Source organism: Scylla paramamosain, chromosome 9, assembly GCF_035594125.1.
Source record: "Scylla paramamosain isolate STU-SP2022 chromosome 9, ASM3559412v1, whole genome shotgun sequence".
Lineage (NCBI taxonomy): Eukaryota > Metazoa > Arthropoda > Malacostraca > Decapoda > Portunidae > Scylla > Scylla paramamosain.
In genome coordinates this window covers 4466573-4491235 of record NC_087159.1, presented here as the reverse complement: position 1 = coordinate 4491235, position 24663 = coordinate 4466573, and the positions used below count along the sequence as shown (strand labels likewise).

At 45.0% G+C, this 24663-nt stretch overlaps 1 protein-coding gene and 1 long non-coding RNA gene across 3 annotated transcripts; one reads left to right on the top strand and one right to left on the bottom strand.

The window, feature by feature from the left end:
- Positions 1-49: 49 nt before the first annotated feature.
- LOC135103289 (uncharacterized) lies at positions 50-11540 on the bottom strand. Its single transcript, XR_010269975.1, has 3 exons — positions 11382-11540; positions 652-741; positions 50-156 (listed from the first exon to the last, which is right to left on the bottom strand). It is a non-coding gene; the product is annotated as an uncharacterized LOC135103289 (long non-coding RNA).
- Positions 11541-18566: 7026 nt separating this feature from the next.
- Positions 18567-24089, top strand: LOC135103437 (prostatic spermine-binding protein-like). 2 transcript variants are annotated; one of them, XM_064009647.1, is made up of 3 exons: positions 18567-18796; positions 22366-22560; positions 23255-24089. In XM_064009647.1, exons 1-3 carry the CDS (start codon positions 18786-18788, stop codon positions 23541-23543), a joined length of 495 nt encoding a protein of 164 aa, XP_063865717.1. In that variant the 5' UTR covers positions 18567-18785; the 3' UTR covers positions 23544-24089. The 2 variants fall into 2 exon arrangements, with proteins under 2 accessions (XP_063865717.1, XP_063865718.1); XM_064009648.1 differs by lacking the exon at positions 18567-18796 and adding an exon at positions 21248-21671.
- Positions 24090-24663: the final 574 nt, after the last annotated feature.

The following is a 24663-nucleotide window of genomic DNA, read 5'->3' as shown; positions in this document are numbered from 1 at the left end:
AAATACAGAAGCACAAACCTCATCATCCGTCGCCTTACTTGCCTACTTGCCTTGCCATCAGTGTGGAGTTAAAGGATTGCACACCAGTTTCCGCGGCCTGCTGAGCGGCGAGCGGCGGCAGATGTGTGAAGGAGGCGTGAGACGTGTGGGCGAACGCTGAAATGTTGGGTGTTTTAGAAGGGCGTCATCACAAGGTCGCAGTTGTTGTTGAGTGGATAACAGTATTGAGGTTCGTTGTGGATTCTAAATTAATGGTTATTTGGACTGTATTTGTTGATTATATGTGAAGTATTACAATACACACACACACACACACACACACACACACACACACACACACACACACACACACACACACACACACACACGGCAGTACATAAACCACTGCGATGTATAAATGGATAAAAGTGAGTATACCAAAAAAAATAAAGTAATAATTATGACAATAGTACAACTCAATTTGCCAACTTTTTTTAATATCCTCGTTTTTTTTTTTTATAATAGCATTTTGAGAAGGCTTTTCAATTATTCTTTATACTCTTTACTAGTCTCCTTAACACAAAAAAACAAATAAATAGATACTAAAAAATGAGGCAAGAAGCAGCTTAACTATACAACCCAGTAAATAATACCACCACTAAAGAAACGCACCGGAGAGCAGGAGGAGGAGGAGGACGTGATAAGTCGGCCCGAGCAGCAGGAGGCAGTAGAGGAGGGCGGGGCCAACGGGACGAGCCATGCCTGAAGGTGGAAGGGGAGGAGGAGGTGTGGCTGTATTTAGAGAGTGATATATTCTCCTGATAAGTCACCTCATAACATTTTAATTGGACTCGTGGTGACTTAACTTGCTTCTCGTCCTCTGTGTTTCTTTGCTTGCTTTGTTATTCTGTTTTTGTTTGGCCTCAGCTGTCACTCCGAGGAAATAAAGTGCCTATTGTAATGGTAAAGATTTGTTAACTCTCTCTCTCTCTCTCTCTCTCTCTCTCTCTCTGGTTACTTTTTTTTCTTTCTTTTTTTTTCAATTGAGGGATTTCTTCCTGATTTGTGTGTATTTGTAAGGATAAGCTTGACTGATTTTTTCGTAGTCTATTTGTTTGGTTATGACTGACCTACTAACTGACTGATTCACTCACTCACTCACTCACTCACTCACTCACTGAACTGCTCCGAATCACACCTCACAAAACATTCAGAGCGGCAGTGTTGGAAGAAAGTAAGCTCAGAGATGGAATCGTTAACTTATCAAATGAGAAATCTACCGACAAAACATCAACTGTAATGGTGGTGGCGGTGGTGGTGGTGGTGGCGGTGGTGCAGACAAGAAAAAAAGAAGGAAATTTTTGATAGCCAGGCATAAGCAAACTCTGAACCACCACTTTAATTGCTCCTCGTGCGCTCAGTTACTCACGCCCAGCACACCAACACAGCAACAGTACTCGCCACCAGCCACAAGCAGCACCACGCCCACCACCACTGGCACATTTAACACCACCTCACCTAACTCATCCTCCCTGGCGCAGCAACTTAGCCACTAGAGAGCACGTGAACTTAGCAACACTGGCAAAATTAATGCTGCAGAGTCCGTGACAGTGACTTGATGAATGGCCTCCCGTACCCCAGAAGGACTCGGAGTACAAGAACCTCTATTACTTCTGCAACCTCAAGGGCAAGAATGATGAAAATAAGTTAAATCAGATTGTTGATATATTTGTAGTCTTACCAACCTCGCTTACCTTGTTCCCACTAATGATCCAAATAACAAGAATGGTGAAAATGATTAGAGTTTATAGCACCTTTACCTGATTGCTGATATATTTTCGGTCTTACCATTGTCGTTTACTTTGTTCCCGCTAATGACCACAATAACTCTCTCCTCTTGCGCATAACTGTTTGATGGAGTGAATCAGTAATGAAGCTTGATGAGAACAGTACCTGGAGACTCTTCCTGCTTACAAGGACGCGGAAGTAGACAAATATTTGCCAAAAGAAGAAAGAGCATGCACTCGCTGATTGCACGTTGACGGAACTGAGAAGTACTGGGCGGAAAACACTAATGAGAGGGGAAGGAGATTTATCTTCTTGTCTGAGTTCATATTGCTGGAAGTACTCACATGCTGGGGTGGTTATGGCATGCAAGGCGGTTGTTAATGACTGTTTGTTACACTGTGTTTGTTGTGTGTGTGTGTGTGTGTGTGTGTGTGTGTATGTCTTTCTGTCTCTGTCTGTCTGTCTGTTTATCTGCTGCAGTGATCATCAGTCTATCACGTGAAGATAATCAAAGCGCCTCATTACAATTTGTATTTTGAAAGACTGGCTGAGTGGCGATGACGTCAGCTGCCTGAGTGACATGATTGCGGCTCCTGACCAACACTGAGCCTCACGACACAACGAGGCCAGGACGGCACGTCGTTACACTAATTATCTGAGGAACATTGCTTATTTTTTTTTTTTTTTTTTTTTGTCTTGGACGTGCAACTTGTGCCGGGACGCTATTTGTCTCTGCCATCAAAAAGCGTCACGAACACCCAGCAAAATGTGTCTCGCTGAGTTTTTCATCGTAACTGCACCAAAAACTCAGCCCACCTGTTGTCCTACGTGTATGACCCGACCTTATTCCGACTTGCCTCACTTATTTTTGTCTCGCCTCGCCGCGTTCATGGCCTTGTATTCGCCTCAGGAACATTACGAACAGACAGCCACGGATGTGATACTGATGTTGCTGACATGAAACGAGAGGAGGAGGAGGAGGAGGAGGAGGTGCCACCCTCGGAAAGAGAAGATACGAGACTGTCCTGGGGGGGAGCGGTGAGACTAGTCCGTGCTCTCAAACGTTTCGGCGTCTTACCTCGACTACTTTTTAAGACTTAAGAGCGGCGGTTTCTAGATAAGGATAAATTATCCCACTCGGATAATTTCGCATTCAGGGTTATAACGACAGTCTAAGGAAAAAAGATTTCAGTTAAGGGTGTCATTGTTATCGTAACTGTTTTTGTAATTTCTGCATTTATATCATCCTTCTTCCATAAAATAAAGGAAAGTACAACCTAATAATTTTCTGTTTATTGCAGACTAGCCGCAGTGTGTAACAAATAATATGGAAATGTTATGGGGAAATGAGTTTGTTGTTAAAACATGATTTTGAAAGAAATCGAGGTCATGTCCAACAGTAATTGGGAACCACTGCGTTAGAATTTTTTTTTTATTTTAGATTTTCTAGACATCTGTTTAGGATTCTAGTGATAATGTATCATGATTCTTTACCAATAATAGCGAAAAGCATCGTCAGAATCTGATTATTCATCACAATAGTCCCAGTGAGAGTCCAAAGCTTCTAAGAATACGAGACTATTCTTTGGGATGGGCAGGCATTGTCTATATTATGGAGTCTGCCTGCAAACAACTCCTCGGCGCGGGATGGGAGGCCTCGCGTCTCCCTACCTCCTTCCTGCATTCCTTATGGACAAGATGGAGGGTTTCGTGACCGTCTGGGTTATGTAGAGACAGGGGTTAGGGAAGGAAGGGAGAGGAGTTTTGCTATCCCCCGTCATCATTAGTTCTGGGCCGCGGCACGCGAGGAGGGCCAGTCAATGTAGGTGGCCTTCTGTTATGCAGGGGATGATCGTTTTGGTCAAAGCTGCAGTGCGTGTGTGTGTGTGTGTGTGTGTGTGTGTGTGTGTGTGTGTGTGTGTGTGTGTGAATCTACATAAAACGTGTTGGCATTCATAATTACGAGTGACACTGTCAGTCCGTGCCTTTGTGTGAGCGCCAAACCCCTGCCAGCGCTTCATACCCTTTAAGGGTCCTATATTATATTGGGTAAAGTGGCCCGTGCTGTACTGAACTCATGGTGCATTCCACATTCACAAGCCACTTTTGAAATGACGTGTTTTTACCTCAGCAAAGAAGTGTGAAGTGTTGTTTGCACATGTTACTAGTCTGCCTTAATTTTATAACCTAAAAACTCCCACTTCCGAGCTAGCCATAATTTTGACTCTCACCCGCTACACCTCATCCCTCACGGCGCAAGCAGGTGTGAAGCAAAAATATGCAGCTCGTGTGATCCCCGGTGGGTTGTGTCACAATTTACGTCGCCGTGGAATTAGCGTGAGGGACGGCGTGAAGACAGGAATCCGTGACGCAGGTCATGGAAGGCGAAGAGATCCATTTCTTGAATTTCATTCTCACAGTCAGCAAGATCATAGACACGCCACACTTCATTGTGTTTGCTGGCGTGCGGTGCGGCCTTTCCTTACCCGATGGCAGGCTTCGTGTCACGGCCACCCCGGAACATTCTTATTGCTTGCAAAGACTCGACTGGCAAAGATCACGACGGACATGCAACTGTGCCTTCCACGAACGCCGGGGTAGAGGGGGAAATGCTGCGTAGTGAGTGTGTGTGTGTGTGTGTGTGTGTGTGTGTGTGTGTGTGTGTGTGTGTGTATGTGTGTGTGTGTGTAGGCTGTGAGTGAATGGTGACGTGTAAATCACATATGTGACCTCAAGATAAGTTGAATGAAAGGAAGTAGAACCAGAACAGACAAATATCACCAACATGAATGGGGACCAGATCACGGGGCGCGGCGCTTGTCTCTCCTACTCTCTCGTGGATTCAGAAGTCTCTTCACAAGCATCATTCCCATCGCAGCTTTTCAGGATCGATCATCTTGTCCTATTCACGAGCCTTGGGGGGGTCTCCTTGGCCACTGTTTCGCAAAGCCTCTCTCAAATTCGACTTGAGCAGGATAGACTTGAGCGAGGCGCGCCACGTGGCCACACACCTGAGTTGACGTTCAAGGACTACGAAAGTGTAGTGAGTTTGAGAAACCACGCCTTGACATATTGATACGCCACGATTCTAGACAAGATCCATATAATTACAAGGCTTGCCCACACCTCTGGGTGATGGCGGTACTCATTCTTCATCACCAAGCTTTTTGTTTCTATTCCTTTTGTTAGTTGCAAACTTCCTGTTTCAGTGAACAATAAGGTGTTTGAAAGATGACGATGTTCCACAAAGTCTGGAAGTGTTGGGACAGGATCAGTTGTTGACTCAGCGAGGGTGAATATGGATGTCTCGTTTCCGAACCACCACCAGATGCCCGCGATATTGAATTAGCGACTAAGAAGCGATATCTTGCGAGGGGCGTGTAGTGCTGGTCCGCGATGGTTGTCCTGTTGTCCCTTTTCCATTTCAGAAGGATCGAGCATTGCTGTGTCATCCTTGTTTTCCCGGTAGGAGGCTGCAGGCCAAGTACGGTATCAAGTTTAGAGAGTGCCTGCTGATGAAGAGAAGCCGTGGAAGAGCATGTTTTTTTTTTTTTTTTTTTTTTTTATGCTAATACCACTTTGAAAGATAACGACGAAAATAGTAATGCTATTAAAAGTGAAAAAGAAAAATTACCGCAGTTGTCGTCACCTTTGGTCGTGGCCTATAAAGAGAATTTTTACTCTAAGTTCAGGCAATGTAAAACTGTAAACTTCCATGGGATTTATATCATTCAAGTAGACACCAACGTTCGCAGTTCACCGATACGAAACAAAAGAAGAAGGACAACTTAATCACCTGCACGATCCCTATACATAATAAAGACTAATGAGGAACACGGCGCTGCAGGACATCTGAGACTCCCACGGTAATGCCAGTCAGGTGCACGTACCGGCTCTAGACGCGACCATTAACTGAATTAAACAAGTAGTACACCAGGCGTCACGCTGAGATTTACGTAACGCATCGTACATAAGTCACCCTTCACTGGAACCTCGAGGGATCATAAGTGTGAAGTAGCGTGCCTTACCTACGTCATGGGGTTATGGGGTAAAGGTGCAGGCAGTGGGGGATAACGTGGCTGGAAAGGGAGTGAGGAAGTATAGTACGTGGATGAGGGATGGTAAGGGTGCAAAAACTGGAGGTCGAAGGTTGATGTGGTCTTTGAATATGGAAGGATGGAGGGAATAGAGAGAGAGAGAGAGAGAGAGAGAGAGAGAGAGAGAGAGAGAGGAGAGTAGAGAGAGAGAGAGAGAGAGAGAGACCTACACTGAGACGACAGAAAACAGAGCAAGAAAATTGAAGAATAAGAAGAAATTAAGGAATAAAAGGACAGCAAGCAGAAAGCGCACAACACAGCACAACAATGATATAATTTGATGAAAGGCTTTTGTACTTCAGTTTGTGTCTTTAGTTGGTCGTGCTTGCGAATTATTTTCCTGCAATGTATCAGTTTTGTAGATGACTGTTAATATTGTGGAATAGTGAATTATTTTATGTGAAAATTTTTGTATTGCCATTACTTATGAGTATATTTTTTGTTTGTGGTTAATAAATCTACATCTTTATATGTCTGTTTGTCTGTCTTTCTATCTATTTATCTATCCGCCTGTCTCTCCATCCATCAATCTATCTATATGTCAATCTATCTGCCTATGTATCTATTTATCCATGTAGGCGCCTTGCCTCAGCTACCCTTCTTCATGGAAATGTTGACCTGATATATATATATATATATATATATATATATATATATATATATATATATATATATATATATATATATATATATATATATATATATATATATATACATATATGAAGATATAACCATGAAGATAATGGACCACAAAAATAGACCGGCAAAACGACAGCGCTAGCATAATGCAGGTAATAGCCGGAGCTAACAACCGCTTAATTGCATCGTTAACACACAAGATACTCAGGTGGCGTGACGGCAGAGGATTACATGAGTACGTAAGAAAATAAGGAGATCGACAACAAAAAGGCTAGTTGACCCACACATTGACCTACACAAGACATACGTGGGAAGATAAGGGAGTACAGGATAAAAGGTGTAAGGGATTTATAAACCACAGTGAGATTTTTAAGGTTGTTATTGAGCTGTCTTGTCCCTTGGTGGTGTGACATGAACAAGCTGTCAATAAGAAGTAATGCATCCAAGCTTATCAAAAGTTAGATTTAAAAAAAAAAAAAAAAAAAAGATACAGGAATGAACTGGTTCTCAAATAGGGCAGTAGATGAATGGAATAGACTCAGTAATCAGGTTGTTAGTGCTGAGTCATTAGGGAGCTTTAAGAGAAGATTAGACATTTATGCATCAGGATGATAGGTGGAATACGTGGGCGTCTTTCATACAGGGACTGCTACGTGTAGGCCTGACGGCTTCCAGCACCTTTCCTTATTTTCTTAGGTTCTTGTAAAGGAACAACGAGGAGCTATACAGAAGAGCCGTCTGTGGTGGATCAAGGAGGAGCTGTTTGGGTGGAGAGAGAGAGAGAGAGAGAGAGAGAGAGAGAGAGAGAGAGAGAGAGAGAGAGAGAGAGAGAGAGAGAGAGAGAGAGAGAGAGAGAGAGAGAGAGAGAGAGAAAAAATTGCATGACACTAGAGAAAGGAAGCAGCTTGTATATTCGGGAATGAGTAACGTACAACTGAACATAAAGTACCGCTGAAAAGATAAATGACAAAGTATAGATACGAAGCGGCGTTTATATAACAGTACATGAACACACCCAAGGAAAGAGTGAAAGGGTAGAGTACAGGTAAAGTGGCGTTTATGTAATAGTATGCATGAACACCCACAAGGAAGGAGTAATGAAAGTAACAAGGACTGTATGCAGTGAATGAATAATTCGACGAAACAAGCGGCAGCTGGCGTGACTGTATACGGAATTCTTAGTATGATGGGAAGCCAAGTAAAATGTTTCGTGCGAATAGATAAACAGACATATATAACAGTCATGGCACGAAGTCTTGCAAGTTTTTTGTGTGTGGCGTGACGGTATACAAGGTTCCTAATGAGATGGGAAGTGGAGTAAAGTGTTTCCTGCGAACAAATAAACAGACAAATATAAGAATTCCGTCATGGCGCGCGGAGGAAGTCTTGCAAGTTTCCGTCCCGGTGTAATTGGCGCGTGAATCTTGTAGTACTGTCGCCCAACTGGTGGTGGGAAGGGAGCGAGGCCGTGCAGGTGTTGGCAAGGTGAAATTCAAATGGAGAAACTAGATTTAGAGACATTCCTGGGAGTAACGTAGGAGGAAATAGTAAGTGATGACAACTGTGAGAAGGAGAAAAAAAAAATTAAACTAACAAGCAAGTGACGAATAATAAAAAGCAACGAACATGGAATTTACAAACTTTGTATTGACAACCAAGACTCAACCACCAGTGTAATGCCCTCGCCCCGCCGCCAGTGTTGTGTGCAGGTGTGCATGGTGGCCCGCTGAAGGGAGACAATAGGGCGGAGGCAACGAGGCATTGATTAGCAGCAGCACACCTGTCACCTTGCCGCGTTATCACCTCCATCACTGCCTCGCGTGCCCGGCAGATGTCCACCTTATGCTCTTTTGTGGCTCACGATGAAGTTTTCAGACTCATCGACTTGCATTGTTCTCGTTAGCAGTGTTATGAAGAACCGTCTGGCGTTTGTTCAAGTTTCTGGTGTATGTATATGTGTGTATGTATGTTCGTGCGTCTGTCTGTGTGAAGCTTTTGTTAACACAGCTATTCTTGTCGCTCTAATAATTCTCTGTCATAACATTTTCTTTTCTTCGGCCTTCTGTCACGCTATCTGTATTTCATTCCTCCGGTAATGCTTGTTATTTTACGTCCAGCTTTGCATTACAATGAGATCCTCCTAACAAAACCGTATTGTTACTGTTTTGTTCCAGAAGCACGTTTGATTCTGTATTGAAGAATAGGAGAGAGAGAGAGAGAGAGAGAGAGAGTCGAGGTTGCTGGATACTCGCTCTTAAAATCTCCTGAGGGCGATTCTTGTGTATGTGGAGGATCGGAATGGAGGGCGTCGATCTTCGTGCAACGCGTGTAATTCAGATCGCCGGAAGTAAATTATGCTGCTTAGTATCCCCTCCTTGCATGTCGATGAGGGAACAAAGGTGATGAAAAGTTAATCCTGGCAGTCACGTGTCTTGTGTGTGAATGGAAACCGAGGAAGATTGCGGCCTGTGAAACAAAGACTGAATAAGACTGAATAAGAAAAGATTCTGCGAGTTCTTTTTTTTTCCGGGCTCAAAACGACACAAAGGTAAAAGACGAATAGAAAAGAACAAGAACAAGAGGAGAAGGAGGAGAAGAAGAAGAAGGAGAAAAAAAAATGATGATAATGATGACGGAGAAGAAAAAAATAAAAAGAGGCTGAGGAGAAGAAAAAGAAGGAGTAGCAGCAGCTGGGAGAGGAGGAGGACGAAGAAGAAAAGGAGCAACAACAACAACAATCACAAGAAAAACGACAACATTAACAGCAACAGCAAGATGATGACAACGATGACGACGATCACGAAGAATACAAACAATAACAACTACAAGGCACAAGATACATGACAGCGGGACCCTAACACTACATTCACTGACCCATCACGATCCTCCAGCGGCAGCAACAGGCAGTCAGTCCCAGCGCCACTCCCCGCCAGCCACGTGCGACCGGCGCCTCCCCACGCCTGGACACGCGAAGCACACTTGGGTAATGTATAACCATCCATGTCAAGTATTCCTCTAATTATTATTTTAAGACAGAGAAGCGTCCAGGTGTCTGTGGCTGCGGCTGTGTACTCAAGATCATATTCTGAAACACTTCTACGCCGCATCTTCACTACTTTCAAAAGGCTCAAATTAAAGTTACACGGGTTTTAATGGTGTTTTTATGCTTCCAATGACATATAAACAAGATGCCTACATTACTAACAGGAAAAACATTCTTGAGAACCCGTGGCCTTTGAAAATAGCCGTGGAGAGAGAGAGAGAGAGCAAAACGTTTCTGAATACGGGCATCAGTACGAGGAAGCGGCGAACTCGGCTGGGCGTTTTTCCTCATTGCTTGAAGATCACTTACATGTCACTAACCTTGTCTCCGATTGTGAGTACATCGATGAGCGGCAATAAGTCTTACAGGCGCCACCGCAAGGGAGAATAGACCTTCCTATCCAAGCCACCAAGACATAAACATACACATGAATCATCCTTAGTCTCCATGATAGGCTCAGGAAGAGAGAGGAAGCCTGGTACGCAGAATGAGTTTGTGCGCTAAAGACACGAATAATCACGGCATGTTACACGTTTAGGTAGACATCAATCTTGCTATCCTAATGTCTCCTCGGGAACATCATGGCTCTTTTCCTCTTAATATATTGTTCATAAACCTATTTTCTCTAATAGTTCATTTCAGTTCTACTTTATGAGTGGAAACTTGAACCCCTAAATGATGAAATGCGTGGTGGGTTCGTTGCAAAAAATGGCCAGTGAGTTGTGCCTTTCTTTGCTTAAGTAGCGCTGTCATTTTCTTTTTGTCCTCCTAAAGGCGCCGTTAAGCTCGCCATGGATCCAATTATGACTTCTCACACTCAGCACAGCAATAGTATGGCGTGGACGTGCCGCGTTTGAGGAGTGAGTGAAGGTTTTGACGGACAAAAGAAATTTATCCGTTCATTCTTCCTTACCTTCCTGCGTACCTTTATCATATCCCTCTCAATTAACCTGTTATTCTTTCACCCTGCCTTCATATTACAAATCACCTGTTAGACACACCTGTGTACACCCGTTGGAGCTCTCACACCTGCCTTAATTGCTGGGGAAAGTGAGGGAACCTTGGCGACGTCTAGAGACCCGATGGTGAAGAAAGGGAGAAAGCAGTGCCGTCGTAAATGTTTAAGCTTTCCAGGTACTCCTTGACCAGGCGTGAGTAGCGTGTGGAAGTGTCTACTGATGCATTCTGGCAGTGATTATTACAGCACGTACTCTCCCTATTTACTTTCCCCCTTTGTAGTAGCTGAGGCGAAGCACGCATAAATGTCTGTGTATACTTTGCTATTCCTAATGCCGTTTCTCATTCAGCCCCAAAGATCTGATGGCATCGGGCGGTAAGATGAGTTGTGATGATGAAGACAAGAGGCAAGTGCCGTACATTGACTTTAGAGGAAGGAAAGATGCAAAGTATGATACTGAAGGAAGGGAGGAAGCATGAACAAGATAAATACGAAGGAAAAAAGGAAACGCGCGGGAAAAAAAAAAAAGAAACTGAAGGAAAATACAAGGAATTAGAAAGAAGATAAAGTTCTAGGAAAGAATGAAGGAAAAACGGAAAAGAATATGACAGGAGAGAAAAAAAATTACGAGAAAAGAAGTTAAGAAAGAAAACGACAAGAAGAAAGGAAGAAACAGCCACAAAAAGAACAAAACAGCAGAAATATCAGAACTAGAAGATAGAAAAAGAAAATCATAAGAAGATAGAAAAAGAAAACAAGAAAGAATATAAAGGAAAGCAAGTCAGCAATAAAGAACCGATGAATTTTGCAAACTGTACCAAAAAAAAAAGTGTGCACGTGCCGAAGAAGCGTAAGCGAGGCATGATAACCTTCTTACCTGAGTGAAGGTGTGCTTGAAGTTCGCGAGTGAGCGACTGAGGGGGTGAGTAAGTGAGAGGAAAAGATGAGGTGAGGGGAGGTCTTCCTGTCACGAGGTCTGGGCGGTGAATGAGTGCTTGCTGCTTTCTGGAACTGGAAGATGGTCACTTGTCTTGCTCATGTCCCCTCCCTCTCCTCCCCCATGTCCTTCCCTCCGTCCCTCCCTCCTTCCGACCCTCCCTTCCTCGTCTATTCTTCGCAGCTCTTAAACATTCGTCATGACTCTCTCTCTCTCTCTCTCTCTCTCTCTCTCTCTCTCTCTCTCTCTCTCTCTCTCTCTCTCTCTCTCTCTCTCTCTCTCTCTCTCTCTCTCTCTCTCTCTCTCTCTCATAATTCATTCATCTCCCTCTCTCTGCTTCATATATCGCCGCTTTCCACACTTCATCTTTCCTCTCAGACGTCGCTCACAAGTCAGGCTTACCACATACATAACACCCTTTCATCTCCCTATCCGCAACTCGTATCTTGAAATGTTTAGGGCGCTCGTAAGGATTGTTTTCAAGGGCCACGTACACTATTAAGATCATATTTAGAAACGCTTTGCTCTCTCACCACGACTATTTTCAAAGGCAACACAGATGATTTGTCGGGTTCTCAATGATTGTTTTTCTTGTTAATAATCTTGAAATGTTGGTAATCTGTCACTAGAACCATAAAAACATCTTTAAAAATCCTCATCACTTCAACTAGAGCCTTTGAAAATAGTCGAGGTGTGGATAGAATTGTTTCAGGATACGGGTCTTAGGTTCTCATGGGTATTTTTTTCCAAGCAGCACACACAGGTAACAGGATCGCCGCTGAATGAGAGAGAGGCGCTGCATTAGAGCACTTCGCGAAGTTCTGTCATTGTTGAATGGCTGCAGGAGAACTGGTACAACACTGCAAGGCGAGATGCAGGTGTGGGCTGTAACTAGGTGGAAGGGTTTTTTTTTTTTTATTTATTTTTACTTTTCCTCTAGCTGCAACTTTTATTTTCGTGTATCTTATAAAGATGTATAATTTCAAGTGCCTGCGAACTGTACATATGTTTTTTTTACTTTGAATGCGTCGTCCATCAGCGTGGGTTTAAGAGATTTATATCGCAGTGAGTGAGCAGAAATCCTTTGATGCTGTGAACAGTACTCGTCTGGGCTTTACGTGTTTTATTTATATGCTCACTGCAACTTTCTTCTTTATATTTTTCAAAGAATTTAATATACTTTGATTCCTTAGGCTATACAGTGTGAATCTCCCGTTAAAATCATTGAAGTCAGGTATATAATCACGTGTCAGGGGAGTACCTTCACTGTACGAGCCTCTCACCGCGACCCGCGCTGGTGAAAAGATTAAAGAAAAAAATAAGCGGTCCCGTCCCGTCGCATTGGTGGGAGGCGTTGGCAGGATTGCCAGGGAGGTGAGTGTACCTTGTAGGCCTTGCCAAAAATTGCATTTTATATATAAGGTACAGGTTTTTAGCGCCCCCCGCTGCCCCGCGTCACGCCCACCGAAAGTGTAGGAATGGGAGCAGCGCCCCCTGGGCCGCGGTACGCCAGCTCAGGGAGCGTTATGGAGAGGGCCTCCGCGATAATAAATGCATATGGGTGCAATTAGTGAAAAACATCAACATTATTATTTTTTTTTTCCAACATTGACAGAAAATGCAGGTGACAGGCAGGCAGGGACAGCAGGTGGTCACCGGACACACTGACGAGCAGTCCCTGCCAGTGTGAATGGCTCGCGCCCGGCAAGGGACACAAGATACTGTAACACATTACATGCACATTTATGAGACACCAGAATTAATGGAGATCAATTAAGAGTATCGATTAATATTTATCAGACACTTTCATCTCCTAATTGTCATTTCCACAGAAGGAGCGTGTGGGCGAGCACAGGCAGGCTACTGTGACGCTGGCAGCAAAGCCTGAAAACCAACCAAATCCCGCCTCCCCCTCCACTACAGCCATATTTATGTAGCAGGACAACAAAGGAGTAGCGAGAGGCGTGCTTTGTAGATAATGCCTGACTCAGACGTGTCTGCCGCCTCACTCTTGGCCCGGGAAGTGTGGACGTGTGTTTTAGCACTATCCCCCACTACCCCTCTCTCTCTCTCTCTCTCTCTCTCTCTCTCTCTCTCTCTCTCTCTCTCTCTCTCTCTCTCTCTCTCTCTCTCTCTCTTCCTCCTCCTCCTCCTCCTCCTCCTCCTCCTCCTCCTCCTCTCATTCCTCTACCTTCTGCTTCTGCTTCTGGTGTTGTTGCTGCTGCTGCTGCTGCTGCTGCTGCTGCTGCTGCTGCTGCTGCTGCTGCTGCTGCTGCTGCTGCTGCTGCTACTACTACTGCTGCTACTACTACTGCTGCTACTACTACTGCTACTAGTACTAGTACTAGTACTACTACTACTACTACTACTACTACTACTACTACTACTACTACTACTACTACTACTACTACTACAAATAATAATAATAATAATAATAATATTAATAATGCGACGACTACTGTACTGCTACTGCAGTATATATTACCCAACACCAAGAGTTGATTGGCAGTTGAGTAAGTTCCGTGACGGCTCCTGGACAGCGGAGAAAAGATAGGTCATACGGCCGTCACACTAGGGAGGGAGGAAGGGGGGAGGGGCAGGGAGCTGGCGACCCCTTGCGTGCGGGACGTGGGTCTGAAGTTGGCCTCGGGAAACCCACAACTGTTTGGACAAGCCTCTTTTAAACCAAGGACACTTTACTCAATGAAGACACTTAAATATATGACCCTCCATAGAGTGCGCGTCCAATGCGAGGGACTGAAGTTGTGTCTTGGCTGTCACAACGCTTGCAAGACCTGCATTTACCTCTAGAAACCTTACATCACTAGAATAGGCTCTGTCATCATCCTCATCATCATCTTTTTCGTCTTATTATTATTATTGTTATTATTATTATTATTATTATTATTATTATTATTATTATTATTATTATTATTATTATTATTATTATTATTATTATCATTATTATTATTATTATTATTATTATTATTTTCTCTGCCGTCGTCGTCGTCATCGTCTAGTTCCTCCTCCGCTTCTCTCTTCTGTGGGGATTTATATAGAGAAAAAAGCGTAACAGCATCCAGAAGCAGCTGCTGTCGAGCCTCTGAGTCTGATCGGGGGACGGAGAGGCGGCTGGCGGGTCGGGTAGTGGCGGGAGATGACAGGACCAGAGAGAGATGACAGTGCGGGGCGGCGATGTGTGGCAGGCTTGAGCTGTTTCCCCTTTGCTTTCCGCCCTTATATAGGAAGGAACTTGTGAAGAATACAGTTTGAAGGGAGTGGAGGTAGCGTTAGGGGAGGTTACAGCGTTACGTGAAGTCGCTAAATTTGATTCTGTCCCGGCTTGGGTGTCCGAAAAAATAAGACGTAAAATAAAGAGGGAAAGAAAAGATAAAACCATCGTCTTGAATCCGCTATAATGTTCCCCACAGATGAAAGTCGTGGTGAGCTTATAAATGTAAACATAAATAAGCAACACTCAGGCACGAAGGTACTGGTTGCTGTCACCTAGAACTTGTATCTTTTATAATCCACAAAGATGGGAGACGCCGTGGGATATAAAAACAGACACAAAAATAATACGAAACCCGCGCGCAGGTAGCTACAGTCCGCAGTAGCTTGAATTTATATCTTTTTAAATCCACGAGAATTGAAGACGCCGTGAGGACAAGAATAGGAGGCGAAAAAGAACCCACACCACTACGTACAGTTGACAACCGCACCCCGCGTCCCAGCACTGCAGTGGTTGTCGAGTAGCGTTCATTTGTCTCCCCTCAAGGCTGGCGAAACTTCCCCAGGTGTTCTGATACCACGCCTGTGTCCCCTGTGTGTGTGTGTGTGTGTGTGTGTGTGTGGCGAGTGTCTGAGGAACGATAAAGACGAAGGGAAGAGGGAGGGGGGGCGCCGCTTCTACTTGCTGGGGAAGGAGAGGGAGGAGAAAGTGCGAGTCATGCTTGGAAAATGTAGGAAACTGTAATTCTTTCTGAGCGTGACTGGGATATTTAGGTTTGCGGCGAGACGTAGGTGTTTATCTCTCTCTCTCTCTCTCTCTCTCTCTCTCTCTCTCTCTCTCTCTCTCTCTCTCTCTCTCTCTCTCTCTCTCTCTCTCTTGATAAGGATGACAGATGGGTATAGGTAGGTGGATTTCATGCTGGGACTGTTATGTGTAGGCCTACTGGTTTCTTGCAGCTTCCCTTGTGCTGTTATTCACTCTCTCTCTCTCTCTCTCTCTCTCTCTCTCTCTCTCTCTCTCTCTCTCTCTCTCTCTCTCTCTCTCTCTCTCTCTCTCTCTCTCTCTCTCCTCTCTCTCTCTCTCTCTCTCTGGAGCACTACTACTATTATGACATTGGAGGGACTTGGAGTGAAGAATATTTATAAATCTCAGTGAAGCAGAATTCTTGGCAGGGAAGAGTATGGGTGAAACTTGTGGTGGTGGAGGAGGAGGAGGTGGTGGTGTATAGGGGAGGCGTGGGCGGGAAGCGTGGGTGGCTGCGAGGACGTGTGGGATGTGTGGGAGGTGATGAAAAACGGAGGAGAAACGAGGGAAGTGTGGCTGTATAGCGAAAGAGGACAAGGAGGTATGGGTGATGTGTATGTGTTTGTGTGTTTATGTCTGTCTGTCTGTTTGTGTGAGGAAGGCCAGGCATGGTGGTGGCGGCTTTTGGCATATGAAGAGGGATGGTGGACATGTATGTTTGGGTTACGGATGAGAGGCAGAGCTTGTTATGTATGGATGAGGGGAAGGCTTAGGGGAAGGGATGGGAAGGGAAGAGGCTGGCAGAGGTATTATGTCATCCCTTCATGCAATCAGTGACTCATACCTACACGTCATTCTTTCCAGGCATCCACGAATAGAATTAATATGCAGGTTCCTGTGTGTGTGTGTGTGTGTGTGTGTGTGTGTGTAGAAGAGGCGGATATTGGACCGATGTCTCTCTCTCTTTTCTTGGCATTTTGTTTTAACCTTGACTTCTTTATTAATAGGGCGATGGTAGGTTAAAGATGTGTGTGTGTGTGTGTGTGTGTGTGTGTGTGTGTGTGTGTGTGTGTGTGTGTGTGTGGGTTGGTTAGTAGGAAAAGGAGAAAGGAGAAAGAGAGAGAGAAAGGGAAATACTACACTACTCTTGAAAGATGAGTAGTAACAAAACCAACTCATCTGAGCCTCCTGATTCCCTAAGAAGCGTGAGGGAAGAAGAGACGACCAGCGCCAGGCGTCACCTGCCGAGCCGCCACCAGGTGCACAAAGTTGGTTGGAGAGGGCGAGGCACGAAAGCTTTTATCCGGGAAACGTGAGCCGCACAAACTTGCAATTAAACATTCCTGGTCCTGTGTGCGTGCAGACTTCAGGGTTGCTAGTGGACGTGGGGTGAGCGGGGAAGTTACTGTGGGGAAGCAGCATTGGCACCGCGCACTTCACCCCAGGGACTAAAGGAGCCAAGGGAACAAGAGCACGAGGAACGCAGGGAGTTGAATTTTCACCGGGAGAGTAGAAAGAATTTTTGTTTAGTATTTTCTTCCTTTTCGTGGAGATCTTTAGACTTTACAATGAATCAGATGAAATGTACGATACGCTGAAACAAAGAAAGAATGACACTGTTCTTGATATATGTATGTACTACGCCGAGTTTTCCGCATTTTTGTCCTTTTCTCCGCCGCATCGTAACTGAGTCGTGGGTTGACACGCCGCCAGCCAGTGCCTCTGTCCCCCAGGGAGCGCCTCAAGGCTTGTGTTAATATAGCCAAGACGCACCAAAGCGGGACGACCCAAACTGTGGTGGTCAATTGGAGGCAAGAAGGAACTCCTGAGATCTAATTTGGAACGTGGGAAACAATATACCTGTCCCGGGCTGGCGTCTGCGCTCTACAAGGATACTCTTTGTCCGCGGCACTGGGGAGATGCTGCCTCCTTGGGGTCAATGCTAGCATCCATCTGTCTCTCACTGTTATGGTGCAAAATACTGAGTCAGCGCAAGGTGAAGGGGGAGGCCTGAAAAGTGTCATCCTAATTATAGAGGAGAGTTGTCTAATTAACGAAGCGTCTCACTGCTAACCATGAAGCTTCCCTGTCATCGTTTTTATTGCTTCCCCGCCCGACTGATAGGACTCAAGAATCATCCCTTTCGGGGTCTCATACAACTGTTTATTTTGTCTGTGTGTTTGCGTCTCCGCCTTCTTTATTCGGTTAGTTTGCATTGCATCTGATTCCATTGGATCTTGATTACTTTTGTTGGGTGAGAGCACGAGGGTAATTGCTAATGATTGACTCTTAATTGTGTGAGGCAACGGCTGGCTACACGCAGAATGAGCAGCGAGGAGGGAAATCATGTTAGCGCCGCGAGATATTTTTCACCTTACTGCTGCTGCTATTACTATTAATGGTGGTGCTGCTGTTATTACCACTGTTTCTGCTGCTGCTACTGCTGCTGCTGCTGTTGTTGCTGCTGCTGCTGCTGCTGCTGTTGCTTTTGCTCCTGCTGCTGCTGCTGTTGCTGTCGTTGTTGATGATGATGATATCGTTATCGTTATCGTTGATGCTGCTGCTGCTGCTGCTGCTGCTGCTGCTGCTGCTATTGTTGTTGTTGTTGTTGATATCGTTATTGTTATCGTTGATGCTGCTGCTGCTGTTGCTTCCATCATTCCAATAGATGAATATCTTATACAGGTACGTACACATCTTCAGTCATGTGATAAATGCAGCCAGCAAATTAGTTTTTCCTGATGGCGCAATGCTTAGCAGTGTTGAATCCGCTTCATTTATACATGTGATATAAGAACATAAGGAAAGATACAAGAAGCCCGTGGGCTTACTCGTGGCAGTCCCTGTATAAAACATACATCTCTATGTCCATTTATCATCCCTGTCCATATAAATCTCTTATCTTCTCTCAGAACATTCTATTGACTTTACACAAACAGTTTTATTATCAAGTCTATTTTAATCATCTATGCTATTTCAGAACCAAAGATTTACTAATTCCGTAACAGAGAGAGAGAGAGAGAGAGAGAGAGAGAGAGAGAGAGAGAGAGAGAGAGAGAGAGAGAGAGAGAGAGAGAGAGAGAGAGCATGACCAGCTGAGTCAATGTATTGTTCCCATCACGTCCCATCTCCGCGCCACGCCTCACTCGTGCAGCTGCTTGCCGCTGGAGTCAGTAATCGAGTCCTTTATCTTGATCGACACGTTTCCTTTGGCCTTAGTTTGGCGCGGACGAGAAAAAGTTACTTGGACGTCAGTTATTGGTGCATACCCCGAGTGGGGCCGCTGCCAAATGAGGGTCTGAGTGCCGGGAGAACCGCGCCCGCCACCACCAGTTGTTCTTCGCTTCTCACACGGACGGGACGCAACCATGAGAAATAAGTAAGTCGTTCATCAAGGAGGAGCCCGTTTTCTCTTGCAGCTTTGAGGCTTTCCTGTAGCCAGTCAGTGTACTTAGTGCCAGGATTCTAAGAAGTGTCGCCGAAGAATCGAAGAATGTCCTGCCGGGAAAGTGTCTTGTCGAGTTGTTGCGAGCAGCCGCGGTGTGCCCCGGGTTGCGGCCAGCTGTCATGCACTGGGCGGAGGGCGGGCGGCCTGGGATGTGTTGACCATGTTGATCCCTGGAAAAATATATGTAAATGGAAAGCAATACATGTATCAATGCGTGTCAGACCAGAAAGATGACGGAAGCAACACTTCCTCGCTCTGCTGAACTAAACTGATGATTGATGGAAGATCCACCAAACATCACAAGCTGAGTGAGTGAGATGCGAGTCGCCTGACGTGGCAGGTTGGTTTGCCTGTGTTGTCTTTTTCTCAAACTAAATTTTGATAATCAAGACCCGATGCTTGACGTGGGCTGAGTGAGGATGAGGTGTGAGTCGGGTGCGAGTGGGAGCGTGGGTGGAGGGAGCAGTGAAGCGGATAATTAGCACCGAGTGTGAGGCGCGGGCCCAGGATCAGCACGGACGGCTCGCCAAACCTATTCTTAGTTCTGTTTCCCTCCCTCGCCCGCGACCGCCAACCTTCGCCTCAGCAGATCATTTCTTGACACTGTTTCCAACCTCGTGAAAACTGCCAAGATCAAGGTTTTGAGCAAATTGTGTTGCTCAGGTCAGGGAAACATGCTGAAGCTTCGTCTTCTAAGTCAGGTCCGCACTTTCCTGAGTTAGAGAAACACGCAGAGTTCTCATGGGGTATTAACACTGCTTAGGGCGGCAGTGCGTCGGTTCCGTAATCGTGACGTCCGAACGCGTGCGTCACGTCCGTAAATCAGGTAATGCAGACAGGACGGAACCAGCATTAAAATCAAAATAAAGCTGCACCCATACTTGATGCAGAAAGAGCCTCGATCTCGCGGCATGGTGGCGGTGACTGCCTCCCGCCAACCATTGCCTCCTGAGGCCGAGAGCCATGCTGGATGAGGATCCTCTTGGAGTTTTGCCCGAATGAATCCCCTTATCTAAGTCCTCGTCACTGAGGAACCCCAGCAGTGGCGGCATCTGATGTACGCAGCCACGCCATCCTTTCCTCGTGATATATATATATATATATATATATATATATATATATATATATATATATATATATATATATATATATATATATATATATATATATATATATATATATATATATATATATATAAGGGTTCAGCGAAGACGCAGCAGCAGTAGCAGGAGGCGCCTTAGCGTAGTGTCGCTTTCATCAGAGCGGGAGGAAAATTAAAGGTCCCTTCATCGTAATGGCGGCGAGTTTTCACAGGAATCTAATCCAAACGCTGCCAAGAGTGCCGGGCTTGATCTTACTTCCGTCATGATGGCAACTGTTGTTCCAAACCTGTACGCCGCCGCGTCGCCCCGCCACGCACACCATGGACCGTGTGCCTAACGCTATGACACGTGTGTGTGTGTGTGTGTGTGTGTGTGTGTGTGCACCGCTGTCGTTCATTTCTGTTCTTTCTCCACCCGTGACATTTTATGGCTCTCTCTCTCTCTCTCTCTCTCTCTCTCTCTCTCTCTCTCTCTCTCTCTCTCTCTCTCTCTCTCTCTCTCTCTCTCTCTCTCTCTCTCTCTCTCTCTCCAGCCGCCTGCCTTCATATCTGCCTGTTGTTTGAAAAGAAGAAGGCAGAATGACATTGTTCCGTATTTTCTCCTCCCTCACCGCTGCTCTTCACTCCCCACTGTCACTTCGCATGTCTGGTGTCGTGGAAGTCAAGTCATATTTGCCTATCCTCTTTTCGCAACACGGCACAGGATTCTGATCTCCTCCAGGCCCTTAAAAGGCCCCCGTCCCTTCTTTAATGGTCTCTGCTTCCTGATTACGTCACGGGCAATACATCATCATCGCTTTGAGGGAGAAAAGAAAGAAAAAGTCTCTCGAGGACAGAGACCATTTGGCATGGACCTGGGTGCGGCTCTAAGCGTGTTGGAGGATCTATTGCCACTCACTAAAGTTCATGGCCAGGCGTCTGTACCATTAGAGTCTGGACGCGAGTGCGTGCGTGCATGTGTGTGCGTCCGCGCACGTGCGTGCATGCTTACGTGCGTGCGTGCGTGCGCGCGTCAGCCAGTAATTGTCACCTGTCACTGTCATTATCTTTCTAAGAAAGGAATAGAGGCGAGGGAAGTAATGCAGTGCCTAATCAGCAGTGCTTCATGAAACGCTATACCCTCAGTTTGTCTTTCCGCTGTCTCGGCATCCTTGGCACTTGTCAGGGGCTATAAATATGCAGCATACCTTTTCAGACCGAGCATTGTCTTCCGCGATTACGTGGAGGCTGCTGTGCTCGCTGCCGGGCCAGCACTGGCACGCTGAGCACAGCAGCTAGAGTAGCACGGGTACCACGGCAGCTGGCACCACCCGCTACCGTACTTGCCGCCTCGCATCGTCAAAGATTTAGGATTTACCTAACCTTGAGGAAAAATCTTCGCCAAGCAATGCACGCAATGAGGAAGACAGGATGTGGGGGAAGGGGAGAAACATATTATTGTCGCAAATTTTAATGGCAGTTTTCGGTAAATGTGTCGAGGGTTCAAATCTTCGCGGTGTCAGAGCGGGCAGAACATAGAGCGGGTGGGGCATAGAGCGTGCAGAGCCAAAATAAAATGGTGAGGAGTCAGAGACTCCCAAATGAGGCCACCATATTTAGCGTGGTGGACTGAGTTACACTGCGAGGGCCTGCTGTTTCTGCTGCTACTGCTGCCACCTGCCTCTCCAGCTGAATGATGAGGGCTGCTCATAAACTACAGTAGACGTGAGTGCTGCTCGATGTGCGCGTGTCCAGTACCATAACACTAGATACCATGCATGCATCGGGAGGCATAGATCGTGTGGCAGATATGGTGAAATTATTCTTTCCTGATTACTTTTTTTTTTTTTCGCTAAGGGTTTAATATTAACAGATAGCCAGAGATTTATTTGTAAACGATCATTATGATTTTAAAGGTAATTCTTTGCTGCAGTATAGCGATGTATAAGGAAAAATTATGTTCATGCGACGCTTTTTATTCTTAATGTTACTATTGCATCATCTCTTTAGGGCCTCTTTACAAATGTAGCCTATCATAAAGTCTAAGGTCAGTCTTACACAATAACTGAAACACCAAGGTGATAAATTTGCATTCAAAAGCAGTATATTCCTTCCCGTATGTGTCTTCCTTCTTCTCACGATTTTAACTGTTTCAAAAAAGGAGTATTAAGACACTTGTGAAAGTAAACTAATTTTCTGGGTTTTTCCATTTACATGTTTTTATGAGCGGCCTACGAGGTGGACTTTTTTTTAGTTCAGACACTAATGCTAAAAAGAAAAAAATATATAAAATAATTTATGTCAGTGTCGAGTGGAGTGTGTATGGGGTCGAGGGGCGGGCAGGGGAAGGGAGCAGTGGGATAATGGACAGTGGCAGCGCTGGGTTGGGATGTGGCTAATCTGTACTGTGTTCCTGTAGGGCGCTATTGTCGCTGTTGCTGGCCATGATGGTCTTCATGGCCCGCACCTCGGCTTGGGACATGTTTGGTGACGACGACGACGACGACGATGATGATGATGATGATGATGATGATGATGATGATGATGACGACGATGATGATGATGATGATGATGATGATGATGATGATGATGATGACGACGACGATGACGACGAGTAAGTGGTGTATTTTATTGTTGATTTAGATTGAATTTATTAGTTTAGTCACGTAGATTTATGGTGTACAAAAAGTCTGTTTTGATCCAAATACCACTCCTCACTGCTTGCATCACTGTTATTCTTGCCTTCCTTGCGCTCTGTTTATCTCTCTCTCTCTCTCTCTCTCTCTCTCTCTCTCTCTCTCTCTCTCTCTCTCTCTCTCTCTCTCTCTATCAAGTTCGTGCCCAAACCCCAGCCCTCTGAGATCTGGTAGCCTTGCATCTCATCCCTAGCCACCCCAAAGCTCGCATCACTCATCAGGCAGACGCGCGCGGCCCCGCCTCCCTCCACGTGCACCTGCTTACCTGATTAGGACGAAACTTATCACCTGTCTTATATCCACTCACCAATAGACACTTTTTCTCTTTCTTTCATTGTCCTTTAATCTTCTATAGCTTTTCAAACATTCATTTCGGTTTCTTAAATAGTTTTTGAGTTTCAAGATTATTTAGTTTTGTTTTTTTTTTATACGTGTCCATGGTAGTATTTTTTTTATCTTTTTTTATTTTTAGCAGTTGTCTGAAATATTAGCAAAGGACGATGGTGATTGGATAAAAAATTGAAAGGGTTACATGATGCACTGTTTGTGTGTGTTTGTGTAACGTACTGTCATCGCAGTGCACCTGATTTATTGATCACTCTTCTTTTTCAGCGACGACGACGACGACGACGACGACGATGATGATGATGATGATGATGACGATGATGATGATGATGATGATGATGATGATGATGACGATGATGATGACGACGATGACGATGATGATGATGATGATGATGATGACGACGATGATGATGACGACGATGATGATGATGACGATGATGATGATGACGATGATGATGATGATGATGATGACGACGACGATGATGATGATGATGATGATGATGATGACGATGACGACGACGACGATGACGATGACGATGATGACGATGACAACTAAAATCATCCAATACAAACGAGAGACCAACATTCTCTCCCACATTCCAGTACTCTTCACAATGTAGCAGTACTGGAAACAAAACAACAAAAAAAGATACATGAAAACCAAAAAAAAATCAAATAAACCACAAAAAACAAAGGTCAAGCATTAACCCAATCTGTCTGTAACACTGTTGTTGTTGTTTGTCCGTCGTCGTCTTGGTAACAATAACAGGTATCGTCCGTCAGTTACTAACGACCCTTGACAGACACATGGCACAAAGGACGCGTTCTCAACTATTCCATCTATTCCATCGTCCACCTTTCCCAAGCCCAGGACACGCCTTATGGTATCTCAACACACTGCGTGGATCGCCCCGCAGAGGAAGATGTCCCCTCCACCCACAGCACAGCAGCGACCGGGATGCCTAGGAGTCGCGGTTGCTGTGCACGCTGTGTGGTGAAGGCCCCTCTTTCAAGGCTGCAGGCGTGACTTGTCTGTGGCGTCCGTCTGACATCAGTTCGTGTTTCTTATTTTGTACTACCATTAATAAAGATTATTTGCTTACTTCTTGAACCTCATTAGTCTAAGTTTGAGGTTGTATTGTCAGAATTTTCTTGTTTTTATGTTCTCATTGATTGATATAAAATGTCTTTTTCTGGAGAGAGAGAGAGAGAGAGAGAGAGAGAGAGAGAGAGAGAGAGAGTGTGTGTGTGTGCTACTGAATGGGATGAATGGGTATTTGCATTATCCAAGAACAAATACCTAGCTAAGAGCAGCAGCATAAGATGTATTATTTCAAGATTCTTGTGCTGAGATTTACTAAAGACTGTTATACACACCCAAGTGACCTTCTTTCAGGTCCTTACCAGAGAACTATCATAGTTTTACTCTTCCTGTCATGTTTGGAGACTCCTTTCATTGGTTTATCATATGCAGAGGTGGTGCAGGTCCTTTGAACCAGTGAGAATCTGATCAGGGCATCAGGCTTAACCTTTATGCTCATCTGGTAATGCATACTCATTATTGTATTGTTTCACCTTTGGGCTGAAAACATTTCAGTTTAAACAATTACTTGCCAAGACATTATTTTGCAATAACCACTGCCATTACACAGGACAGTAATAGTAAACATAAACAG

Excerpts from the sequence above, each read along its gene's own strand:
- LOC135103437 (XM_064009647.1), top strand. Across the intron at positions 22,561-23,254 it reads GACGACGACGATGACGACGA|CGACGACGACGACGACGACG; the intron begins GTAAGTGGTGTA and ends CTTCTTTTTCAG.